The sequence below is a fragment of the Carcharodon carcharias genome, chromosome 16 (assembly GCF_017639515.1).
Source record: "Carcharodon carcharias isolate sCarCar2 chromosome 16, sCarCar2.pri, whole genome shotgun sequence".
Lineage (NCBI taxonomy): Eukaryota > Metazoa > Chordata > Chondrichthyes > Lamniformes > Lamnidae > Carcharodon > Carcharodon carcharias.
Window position 1 is genome coordinate 117,425,772 of NC_054482.1, and position 12,234 is coordinate 117,438,005.

The window sequence follows — 12,234 nt, forward strand, 5'->3', positions numbered from 1 at the left end:
TGGGAAAGTGGACACAAAGTGACCACCTAGTTCATGTACTGGACTAGCACCAAAGACTATAGCTTGAGGGGCACCACCCCACATAAAGCACAGCTGACCAGGAGACTCTCCCACTCTTACCACCTGCCACATTGGAAGGATTTACAGGTGGATACTCAAACTGTTTGGCCACATTGTGAACACACCTTCTATGGCTTTCAAGTCCTGGGGTGGGACTTGAACCCAGAGCTTCTGGCTTAGAGGTAGGGACACTACCCACTGCACCACAAGACCACCTTCATCAAACCACTAATAATTAATAAAAATCCAGTGATACTCTTGCCTGACAAAAAATATGTCAATCTCAATGTTGAAAGCTCCAGTTGACTCCTAGACCCAACAGCTTACTGTGGGGAGAGAGAGTTCCAGATTTTCACTACCCTTTATCTGACGAAATGCTCCCTGATATCACCTGGCTCTAATTTTGAGGTTATGCCCCCTTGCTGTGGACTCCTTCCATCACAGGTATACTGAAGAATACTCATTGGCTGAGCATCCATAGCCCTCTAGAGAATTCCAAAAGGTCACAATCCTCTGAGTAAATACATTTTTCCTCATCTCAGTCCTAAATGGTTGACCCCTTATCCTGAGACGAAGCTTCCTAGCTCTAGACTCTCCAGCCAGGAGGAACAGCCTCTCACCACCTACCCTGTTAGGTCCTCGTGAGAATTTTACACATTTCAATGAGATCATCTCTCATTCTTCTAAACTCTAGGGAATGGGTAACGCACGTGAGAGGCACCCTGTCCTTTTTTGCAGCCCGTTCTATTTGCAAAACATACAAGCAAACAAACTTAGTGGAATAGAAAAGTGTATCCTGTGACACGGAAATCGGAAAAACGAACCCTGCCTTTGCGTGTCTCCCTCGTAGCTTGCTCAGGTGCAACTCATGCGATCGCAAGGAAGCTTCAAGAGGGCTGATGACAGGAGTGGAAGGGATGCAATTACCCAACTTAATGACAGTCAGTATCAAACGGGAAACAGAATTCATAACATTGGTTTGCCATGGAAATAATGTTCAAAACATTTGTTTGCGGGGTTTTCATTTCCTGAAAGCTAATGGATCCTGTTTATTTAACAAAGTGTTGAACCATCCTCTTCTCTTCAACAAAAAGGCTGGGAGGAGGGCACTGGGTACACTGAAGGCCGAGATATGACGATAACCTCCAGAAAGAAACAGATCCCACTTTTTCAGTATTGGGTGTACATGATAGTTTTCAAATAAACACATGCTCCTGGTAGATGAATCAGGCAGTACAAACCATCATGGATTATCACACATGGAATGAAGTGGGGTTTGGGGGTGGTCCTGGTATAAGAACTGTTTTCAGATAGAAAGTTATTGTATCATGGAACACTTCACCCCAAATGGCTATTGGGGTAGAGACTATATTTCAAATAGAGTATTTCAGAAGGAAGAATATGAAAGGTTGTGGAGAAAGAGCAGGGAAATGTGATTAGAGGTGATAGATTGCACCCCCCCCCCCCACTTTAGTAATGGCTATATTTAAAATTTCCAAGCTTGTATTCAAATCCCACCAGGGCCACACCCCTCCTGATTTCAGTAGCCTCCACCAGCCCTACAACCTCTGAGATCTTTGCCTTCCTCCATCTCTGGCCTTGTGTTCATCCCCCTCTTCCTCTCTCTCCGTGGCCGTAAAATTCAACTGATCAGGCCCTAAGTTTCTAAAATTTCCTCCTTAAAACATTCCGCCTCTCGTTGGAATGTTACAGCAGCAGCAGCCCATCCAGCTCCTCCAGCCTGTTCCTCAATTCAATTAAACAACGGTCGGAAGCATTCCAGATTTGCATTAAGGGCAGTAGTAGACATGTAAAACAATGCTTCTCACGCCGTACAGTCCCAAACCCGGAGCATTAATTATGCATTCCCGGAAACATGCCATTTCCATGGCAGGTGGGGCTCTCATTCGTCTGCCACACCATCACCTCACTGCTTCATCACACTGGGTGTCACATTTAAAGTGCAGCCACATGCACAGCTCTCAGCACTTCCAGCCCAGGACTGCCACATGGAAGACAGGATGGTCCTGAAAGGCAAAAAGACTGCAGCACCCCACCCCCCTCCCACTGCCCTGGTTTAGTGATGTGCCCCTCGAGTACCTTTTGGATGCCGTGGAGGCCTGCTGTGATGTCCTCTACCCCTGCTCTGGCCACAGGAGGGGCAGTGGCATCACCAGTTCAGTCTAGGAGGCAGCAGTGGTCATCGCCAACGCCCTGCAAAAGAGGACAGCCACCCAGTGCTGCTGCAGGATGAATGGTCTCCTCTGGTCCGTCAGGGTCAGTCACTCTTCTCATCACTCTCAACTCTCACACTCACAAACCCATCGCACGCCCACAAGGATCTCACACCTCAAGGGACAACACCACCAACTCTCATACAAGATAAAGGCAAAATACTGCGGATGCTGGAAAAACTCAGCAGGTCTGACAGCATCTGTGGAGAGGAAGACAGAGTTAATGTTTTGAGTCCATATGACTCTTCATCGGACTCGAAACGTTAACCAATAACTCTCACATCTCCATCAGACTCATATCCTCTGGATCTCGTGTCCTCATCCTATCCATGGCTCCACTCACCACACAAACATTCCATGCAGTCCCACACATCCTGCTCTTATATTGTCTATTAGTTTCCATGCAGGAGAGGCCTGCTCACATTAGCAGGACCCTGCCTGCGGTGACGGTGAGATCTGCAGTGAACAGCCTCATGAGGATCCTGCACCACATCATATCTCTCTCAACTCAACTGTGAGTGCTCTCTCTCTCTCCTGTTTTTGACTCTGCTGCCATGCACTAATCATCTCAACTTTGGTTCACAGGGAGCCCTGCCAAGTGACTGACACCCTCAGCCAGTCAGTCCCTCAATTCCATTCACGTCCTCACCTCCAGCCAAGCAGACACCTCCTCTATTGAAGAGCTGGAAATAAGCAGCCTGGAAGACCTGTCACAGCCCTTACCACACCCTGCACCAAGCGCAAAGACACACACCTCGGTGGGACCTAGATCCAGAGCAGGCTGCAGTTCACAATCTGGTGGTCACTGCACGGACAGGAGGCAGGTTCAGCCGAGCTCCACATCTGTGAGGTCTGAGTCATCCTGGAGAGTCAGCAGAAGGCGGGGGAACATGTGCACGCCACACTTGTCTATACGTGTTCAGCAACCATGTGTTTTCCCGCTGACGTGGGTGGGATGATCCAGCTGGGGAGTGGGGGGAAGGATGATTCCGGTGGGCTGGCCTTATTACGATATGCAGATTTATTACAACGTGGTTCCCAACGTCCAACGGCGGGAAACGTGGCCCACCAACGACGGGCTGAGCGGACGATTGCAATCTGGTTTCACAACATCGTGGAACCGATATTTGGCCTGACTGCTCACGCTGCCAAACATGCCCAATGTCAGCGGGCTCGGAAAACTCCACCCAATGTCTGACCTGTATCTTAACACCATTTGCCCCCTTTGGTTCCATAACCCTCAGTGCTCCCTCTTACCAAACAAAAATCGAGTCATCACAGTTTTGAAATTATATCGCTAACCTCCTATAAGACACTCCATAAAACCTACTTCTTTAACCAAACTTTTGATCACCTGTCCTAATTTGTCTTTGTCTTGGTGTCAATTTTTTTGTCTGATTATGCTCCTTTGAACCACCTCTGGATATTCCCTAATGTTAGAGGCTCTAAGGGGGCGTTAATGTAGTGGTAATGTTACTGAATTAGTAATTCAGAGGCTTGGACTAATGCGCTGGAGACATAAGTTGAAATCCCATCACAGGAGCTGGGGGAATTTGAATTCAATTACTTTAATAAATAAATTGAAATATAAATTCACAAACCTACCGGCTTATCTTAAAAATCCGTGTGATTCACTCATACACTTCAGGGTGGCAATCTGCTTAAACGTGACTCAAGACTGACAGCAAAAATACCTCTGATTGACCTAGCAAGCCACTCAGTTTCAAGGGCAATTAGGGATGGGCAATAAATACTGCCCTTGCTAGTGACACCCCCATCCCAAGGATGAATAAAATACATATAAATGCCAGTATTTGTTATGGTTAAAGCTCCATTGAAGACCTAATACAGGGGAGCTGGATCAAATCATAGAATCATGCAGTATAGAAGGAGGCCATTCTGTCCACCGTCCCTGCATGACAGTTCTGTTCTTATAATGATATAAGTCCTTGAACTTATTTTCTGTATGAGACACAGAGCACCAATGACTCATAAGGGATTGGGTAAATATGGTGTGGGTTCATTTATTAAGACGAGGCACATATAGAACACTCTTACATTATTGTAAAGTTTCGAGCACTAGGAGCTGTTGTTTGCCCTACTGCTTGAAGCAAAAGTTAAATTTAGACTGGAACACACATACATACACCATTTCCCATCTAGTGATGTATACAGAGGCATACTCACATTCTTAAGGGTATCCAACAACAGTCACATCATGCTGTCATGAAGCTATCAATGTATATAATATTTTGGAAAATATTTTTCTTTTTAAAACAGAGGTTTAGTCTGCGGGTGTGTCTTAATTAGATTAAAGCCAGCTAGTCTGGGTGCTTTGATATGTCCTAGTTTTGATGCGTAAGAGAGATAGCTTTAAACTTTAAACCTAGTGACTCTGTATAGGCTCGATGTTATAGCCTGATTTCTGCAGTGATGTTTCTTTTGCTGTTACTTTTGCATTCTGCTGCAGGACTTTATTATTTCCAAATCAAAGAGTTTGGGTCATGTGGTGACTGGCTATTGATACACAATGAAAAGCAATCAATACTCTATTCATAATAACAAAGTAGCTTTCACCTCCCATGGTCAAAAACATCAACATATAATAGAGGCAAATAGGGGTCCTTAGCACTTCCCGAGTGTATTATCAGTTCTGTTAGCTCTCTTTTGTTATCTGGTAGCCCTGGAGAAAGAAAGTCAGAGGCCTTATTGTCCTTGCTGTTTTGGGGTAAGTCCTGACAAAGGCAAGTGCGGCATTCCACAAGGATGTGGTCCAGGCATGTTCATTGTAATCCACCTTATAGAAGTTTCCAGAAGCTTGGACAACTTGCAGTTCCAAAAGTAAGGTGACCTGTGACAGCCATCTTAAAGATCAGTGGCGTCCTTTTTTAAAACAGGCGTACAAGTTATTAAAAATGTGTAATGTTCTCATGCCTGTTCAGCATGACAATAGATTATTAATCATTCCCCCATTGTGTATCAATCCCGGCTCCAACCCATTATGTGGAGGCACTGAAACTTGCCATCACATGATTGAACCCAGCTGGAGGGGAGTTGAGGCCTTATTACTCCACAAGAGAATGCAGAAAATGGAGTCTGGGATCAACAGGACAGAGGGATCATCGTCCAGCAAGAAGAGAGGAATCCTGCCTAAACCAGGCAAGTATTTCACATAGTGAAAAGTGGGTAGAGGTGGTGGGATAACTTTTGTTTTCACATAGCAACATAGAAACTAGGAGCAGGAGTAGGCCATTCGGCCCTTCGAGCCTGCTCCGCCATTCATTATGATCATGGCTGATCATCCAACTCAGTAGCCTGCTCCCGCTTTCTCCCCTTACCCTTTGATCCCTTTCGCCCCAAGAGCTATATCTAACTCCTTCTTGAAAGCAGACAATGTTTTGGTCTCAACTACTTTCTGTGGCAACAAATTCCACAGGCTCACCACTCTCTGGGTGAAGAAATTTCTCCTCATCTCAGTCCTAAATGGTCTACCCTGTATCCTCAGACTGTGACCCCTGGTTCTGCAAGATTATAGCTTCTTCTCCACGTGAAAAGCCCAGAAACATCCAACCTCCACTGTCTTCAAGAACCAAGAGAGGGAACCATTTCAGGTCTGCAACACTGTTTCATCTTCAAGGACTTACTAAGACTACGTGGTTTGTTTCTTGTTATTCTGTTAATAATCTAAACACATGCTTTGACTCTAGAACTCTTCTTGTATGTACGTGTGTGTTTGAGAGAGTGAGTGTTTCATAGCATTTACATTTCTGGTGTTGAGCAAATAAACATTTACCCTTTCTTTTGATTTAAACTTGCCAAAAACCTGGTTTCCTGTCTAATCTTTGAAGGTTACAACATCAAAAAGGTTTAAAACACTCCTTCTCAATATATATCTTGTTGTGGTCAACCGAGAGATGAGAAAAAGGGGGAAAAGTTATCCCACCATCTCGCTCCATCTGTAACACCTGTGTCAGCTCTCCAAAAGAGCTATGCACTTATTCCCTCTCTGCTCTTTCCACATGGCCCAGAAAATGTCTTCCCTTCAAATATTTATCAAATTGTCTTTTCAACAGCGCTATTGAATCTTCTTCTACTGCATCTTCAGGCAGTGTGTTCCATTTCATAACAGCTCTGTAAAAAAAAGTTTCCTCATCTTCCCTCCTTTTTTTTTGCCAATTGTCTTAAATCGCCATCCGTCACTGGAAACAGTTTCTCATTATTCAAAATTATGTCAAAACCATCCCTGATTTTGGACACCTCTTTCATATAGTCTTCAAAAGCGAGCTGGACAGGTTCCTTTGAGTGGGAGACATCTTGGCCCTGAAATCCCTGTGTTTGGGCATGAGTTCAATTTGGGATTTGAGGAACCGGGAATTTCTGCTGGGATTGTTCAAAAAAATGTCTCGGGAAGCATCAGTTTTGGGATGAACCAAGCAAGAAAGACACATTCACCCAAATTTGTCGGTAAGACATGTTGATAATACGCAGCTGGGCAAGAAAGTCAGCTGCTGATGGATGCAAAGTCTCTGCAAAGGGATAGAGAGAGGTTAATGATCTGGGCAAGAAGATGGCAGATGGAGTATAATCTGGGGAAATGTGGAATTATTCACTTTGGTAGGAAGAATATAAAACTGGAATATTTTTAAATGGTGAGAAACTATTAAATGTTGGTGTTCAGAAGGATTTGGATGTCCTTGTACATGAAACACAAATTTAAGTTGCAAGTAAAGGTACAGCAAGCAATTAGGAAGGTTAATGGTATGTTGGCCTTTATTGCAAGAGGACTGGAGTGCAGGAGTATGGTAGTCTTTCTACAATTGTGCAGGACTCTAGTGAGACTAAACATGGAGGACTGTGCACAGCTTTTGTCTCTGTACCCATGGAAGGATGTACTTACCTAAGAGGGCGTGCAACAAAAGTTCACTAGATTTGTTCCTGGGATGATAGAATTGTTTTACAAGGACGGATTGGCAGAATTAGTCTATTTTCTGTACAGCTTAGAAGAATAAAATATGATCTGATTGAAATATGTCGTGGCAAATCTCCTGAGTGGTAATCACCATCGGATTGCCATTCTGCTCCTATTTACTTACCTGTAACCAGTGCTCCACACTTCTCCCCCAGATGTCCAAACCGGGCCTCCTCAGAAATGCGGAGCATACCTGTCCTGGGTAGGAATGTCGGGGGAAGCCAAGCCATGTTACGGGTTCAAAGGCTAGTGTTTCTAGTGTAATGTCTTCATTGAACTGAATGTAAGATGGTTCCTCTTGCCTTGTACCTCATGGCAGATGTCACAGGACTAAGGCAAGCCAGATAGGACATGTGGTAATGATTGCGTTTCAAAACCCAAACACCCTTTTTCCTAATGGACAAAAGACAAATTCGCATGCACTAACTGTGAGTTACCCAATTATCTGCTATACCACAACTGTCCTCATACAAGTAAAGGGACAACCAGCAATTATTCTCATTATTCTCGTTATTCTCATCAGTTGCTGCACGTGCACTGCATATATAGTCGTTAAATCGTGCAGGTCTCTTAATGGTATGCATGTGTGTTGTCACTGGCTGTTCGTCTGGATGGTGTTTCCTCTCTGGGGAATGGGCATGGCACTTGTTGTTGCCATGATAACTATTGTTGTTGTTCCATTTCCATTGTTGGGGACCCATGGACCTCTGGGAGTGATGGTCGTTCTGTATTCTGCAGCTGCTGAGATGCCATCTTCCTGATTGGTTCCCTGTAGTGAATGAACAGCTTCTCTAGTTGTGCGTCTATACCTGCAGTTGCGTTGGTATATTTGGTCATTCACTTCCACCGCATATGATCGAGGTGACAGCTGCTGTGCACATGTCCCAAGTTTCCACGTGGGCTGACTCCTGTTGAAAGCATTAATGGTTTGTATCCTGATAGATTCCCCATTGCTCAACTCTGGAAAGGGTTTGTCAGTCTTGTCAAAATGAACTTTGGCTTTCTGCCCTTTCACCTTGATTTTCCACTGAAGCCAGGTACTACTTCTGGCTTCAGTTGCTTTTTTTCCTATTGGAAGAGTAGCTTGTTTGGGTTTTGAAATGCAATCATTACCACATGTCCTATCTGGCTTGCAGTAGTCCTGTGACCTCTGCCATCAGCACAAGGCTAGGGAGGAGCCATCTTACATTCCAAAGACCGGAGTCTTTGAGCTCGTAACAATGGTGTCAGGAGTGGAGCTGAGATTGAGTTTTAAAAATATAGAAAAGCTGGAGAGCAGCCATATCTCATAAAAAAAACCCGCAAATGTTCAGAGCTGCTAAAACCTGCTGAAGAAAGCAACTGACAAGGTGAAGTCTGCAAGAAAATCATTGGGTGATGCCTATAAATGTTCCTCTTCCTGCTCCTGTCAAAATGAATGGCAAATGTGCCTGAATTGGCAGTTTTTCCACTTGCAATGGCAAAACTACGAGATTACAACAGATTTAATTAACAAGCCAGAGCCAATACAAGCAGCAACACTTTTATTACTGCTGGGGAGGGATTGCTACAAATTGTATTCAACCCTAAATCTCTCCAAAGAACAGGAAAATAAAACAGATATTGAAAGCTTTGAAGGCATGCTTTGAGCCCCAAGTGAACCTAACTTATGAACAGCATGCATTCAACACTAGGGCTCAAGATGAAAAAGAGTCCATCGATCAGTCTGTGACTGCAGTAACAGATAGGATTGTCTTAGACATAAGAGATCCTGCAATGAGAGCAAGTCTACTAAGAAAGGAGAAACTTATTCTCAAGAAATGTGCAGAAGCATTGAAGTTGTAAATCATCAGCTAGAACATATTCATGATGGACCAGACCAGGAGATGCATTACGCTGATAGACATTCCAGGCCAAAAGAGCAGAACAATCATGGACAAAGGGCAGGATACAAATACTGCGGAGGATATAATACAGAGGCAAAGAAGGATTGGCCAGCATGGGGAAAGCAGTGTTTTAACTGCATGAAGCCAAATCATTTTGCACACAAGTGTTTGGCTAGAAAGAAGCAAAACAAGCCCATACAGATGGCCAATGCAAAGATATCAGCCGAAGATTCTGACAAATCACTATACACCTTACAACAGGTTGACTCAGTCACGTACATAGGTGATAAGTGGTTTCTGACTGTTAGAATGATGACCATAGTAGAAGAGCATCAAGTGTACATGAAGTGTCAGATAGACACTGGTTCATCATGCAACATCATAACCTTCACAGGCCTGTGCGAAGTGGCTCAACATGGTGATCCAAAAATGAAGCCCTTGAAATAATGTTGAGGCTGTATGATGGCAGAATACTCATACCGAGAGGACAACTTAATCTCAGAGCCCAATGCAATGGCAAGAATGAAGATCTGGAGTTCCAGATCACAGACGGAATGCAACAGCCACTCATCTCAGCTGGAACCAGTGTAAAGCTTGGACTCTTAACTCTAAATCTGCCTAAAGAGATTTACAGCATGTCACAGCACACTAAAGCACTGACCATTGAACAGATCGTAGAGGAGTACAAAGATGTGTTTACAGGGTTTGGATGTCTACCTGGAGAATATCATCTCAAAGTAGATGAGACTAAGACCAATTCAGCATCTGCCGGGATGAGTTCCAGCTGCCTTCAAATCCAGCCTAAAAAACAAGGTAGAAGAACTGGAAAAGAAGGGAGTGATTAAGAAAGTGACAACTCCTACAGACTGGATTAGCAGCATGGTAGCAGTGAAACAATCTGGAAAGCTGAGAGTATGCTTAGAGCCAAAGGATCTAAATAAAGCACTGAAGAGATCTCACTACCCCATGTCAACCATCGAAGGAATTTGACCACAACTTGCCAACGCAAAGATATTCAATACCCTAGATGCGGAGGATGGTTACTGGCAAGTGAAGCTGGATGAAAACAACAGTTTTCTAACTACAATCTGGACACCATTCGGGAGATATAGATGCTTGCAAATGTAAAATTGGCATTTCCACGGCTCCAGAAGAGCATCAACACAGACAGCATGAGAGAGTCAATGATCCTCCCAGAGTTGAAGCCATAGTGGATGATTTGCTAGTCTATGGATTTGGAGACACAATGGAAGAAGCCATTGCTGACCATGATTAGGATCTAGTACGACTGCTGGAGAGAGCTCGTCAGATGAACCTGAAGCTAAACAAGAAAAAATTGCAACTGAAAGTGCCTGATATCAAGTACTGTCACATACGGTCATATATACTGGCAGCAAAAGGTCTTTGCCTGGATCCTGACAAGGTGAGAGCTGTAGATAAATAGAGAGAGCCAGTAGATAAAAGAGCACGAGAAGGAGCGAGGGAGGAGCTGGGAGATGAAAGAGCACGAGAAGGAGCACATACCTGTGTAATTAAGTAATGCATAACTTTTAGTTATAAGTGGTACTAGCTTTTAATCATCATAATAAATTGTGGGATACGTAGGAATTATTCTAAATTAATTATGTAATTGAATTAAATTGACTAAATAACATTAAAAAATGGCAGGACAGGTGTTAAATTGCAGCTTCTGGATGCCAAGGTGATCCATGACAAACATGTCTGCTGAAGGTATAAGCAGCTTGAGGAATTCTGGATAAGGATTTTCGATCTTGAAGCCGAGCTGCAGACACTGCACAACATGAGGGAGCGGGAAAAATATCTCAACACTTTGTTCCGGAAGACGGTCGCAACTTTTATGATTGAGTCATCTGTTTTGGACAGCAGTGAGGGACAGGAGGATGTGACCGTGAGTGAGGCAGGTAATGGGATCGAGCAGACAGTCGTGGAGGAGCCTCAGACTTTGCAATTGTCAAACAGGTACAAGGTGCTTGTTACCAGTGTGGATGAAAGTGAGTTCTGCAGAGTGGATGAGCAGACTGGCCATGGCACCAAGATACAGGAGGAGGGGGAGCAAACAGGTAGTAGGGGACAACATAGTGAGGGGGATTAACATTGTTCTCTGCAGCAAAGAGCGAGAGTCCAGATGGCTGTGTTGCCTGCCCAGTGCCAGGATTTGGGACATCGCTCAGGGCTGGAAAGGAACTTACAGCGGGAAGAGGGGGATCCACTTGTCATGGTACATGTAAGTACCAATGGCATAGGCAGGACAAGGACAGATGTCCTGCATAGTTAATATAAAGAGCTAGGCACCAAATTAAGAAGCAGAACCTCAAAGGTAACAAACCCTCAATTATACCCTGAGCCACGTGCAAATTAGCATCGGGTAAATAAGGTAACAGAAATGAATGCGTGGTTCAAAGACGGGTGTGGGAGAAATGGGTTCCGGTTCGTGAGGCACTGGCATCAGTATTGGGAAAAATGGGGGCTATATCATTGGGGCGGTTTACACCTTGAACCGTGCTGGGAGCAGCATTCTAGCAAGCCACATAACTAAGGAAGTAGAGTGGGCTTTAAACTAAACCAGGGAGGTGGGGTGAGGGATCCAGCTTGGGCAGAGGTAGCAAAACAAGGGGTAGTGTCAAGGCAGGAGAGAAAAATCGTCATGTGGGAAATGAGGGTCAGAGAATGGCAGGAAGGGGCAGAGAGAAAAAAACCTAAAAATACATCAACAGCCAAGACCAGATGTTACAAAGATAGCAAAAGGACAAAACTAAAAGCTCTGTATCTGAATGCGAGCAACATTCACAACAAAGTAAATGAATTGATAGCTGAGGCCGCAGTGAAAATTGCCAAAAGAATCATCAAGAAATCAAGCAAATCTAGCACAGATGTATACATGGCAATCCTCGAGTGGAGAAACACACCCACTGAAGGCATATAAAGTAGTCCAGTCCAAAGACTAATGGCATGTTGCACCAAACAAGCCACAATCCCTTTTTAATGGCACAAGCTGCTATTTTCTGGTAGGTTTAGAGGTCCCAAAGCCATTCTGAGAAGCTACAGAAAGAAGGTAAGTGAGTAAGGAAAGTGGGTGAGGGAGTAG

At 44.2% G+C, this 12,234-nt stretch overlaps 1 protein-coding gene across 8 annotated transcripts in view; it reads left to right on the forward strand.

The window, feature by feature from the left end:
* LOC121289241 (choline transporter-like protein 5) overlaps positions 1–6,062 on the forward strand; it is a 478,732-nt gene extending 472,670 nt beyond the window's left edge. For 6 of the 8 annotated variants that reach the window (XM_041208473.1, XM_041208483.1, XM_041208484.1 and 3 more), the window contains one exon: positions 4,765–5,599. In XM_041208473.1, coding sequence (XP_041064407.1) covers positions 4,765–4,818 — 54 coding nt within the window. In that variant the 3' untranslated portion in view covers positions 4,819–5,599. Of the gene's footprint in view, positions 1–4,764; positions 5,600–5,799 lie in introns of those variants that run through there. The other 2 variants (XM_041208474.1, XM_041208478.1) reach the window with 2 other exon arrangements.
* The last annotated feature ends 6,172 nt before the right edge of the window (positions 6,063–12,234 follow it).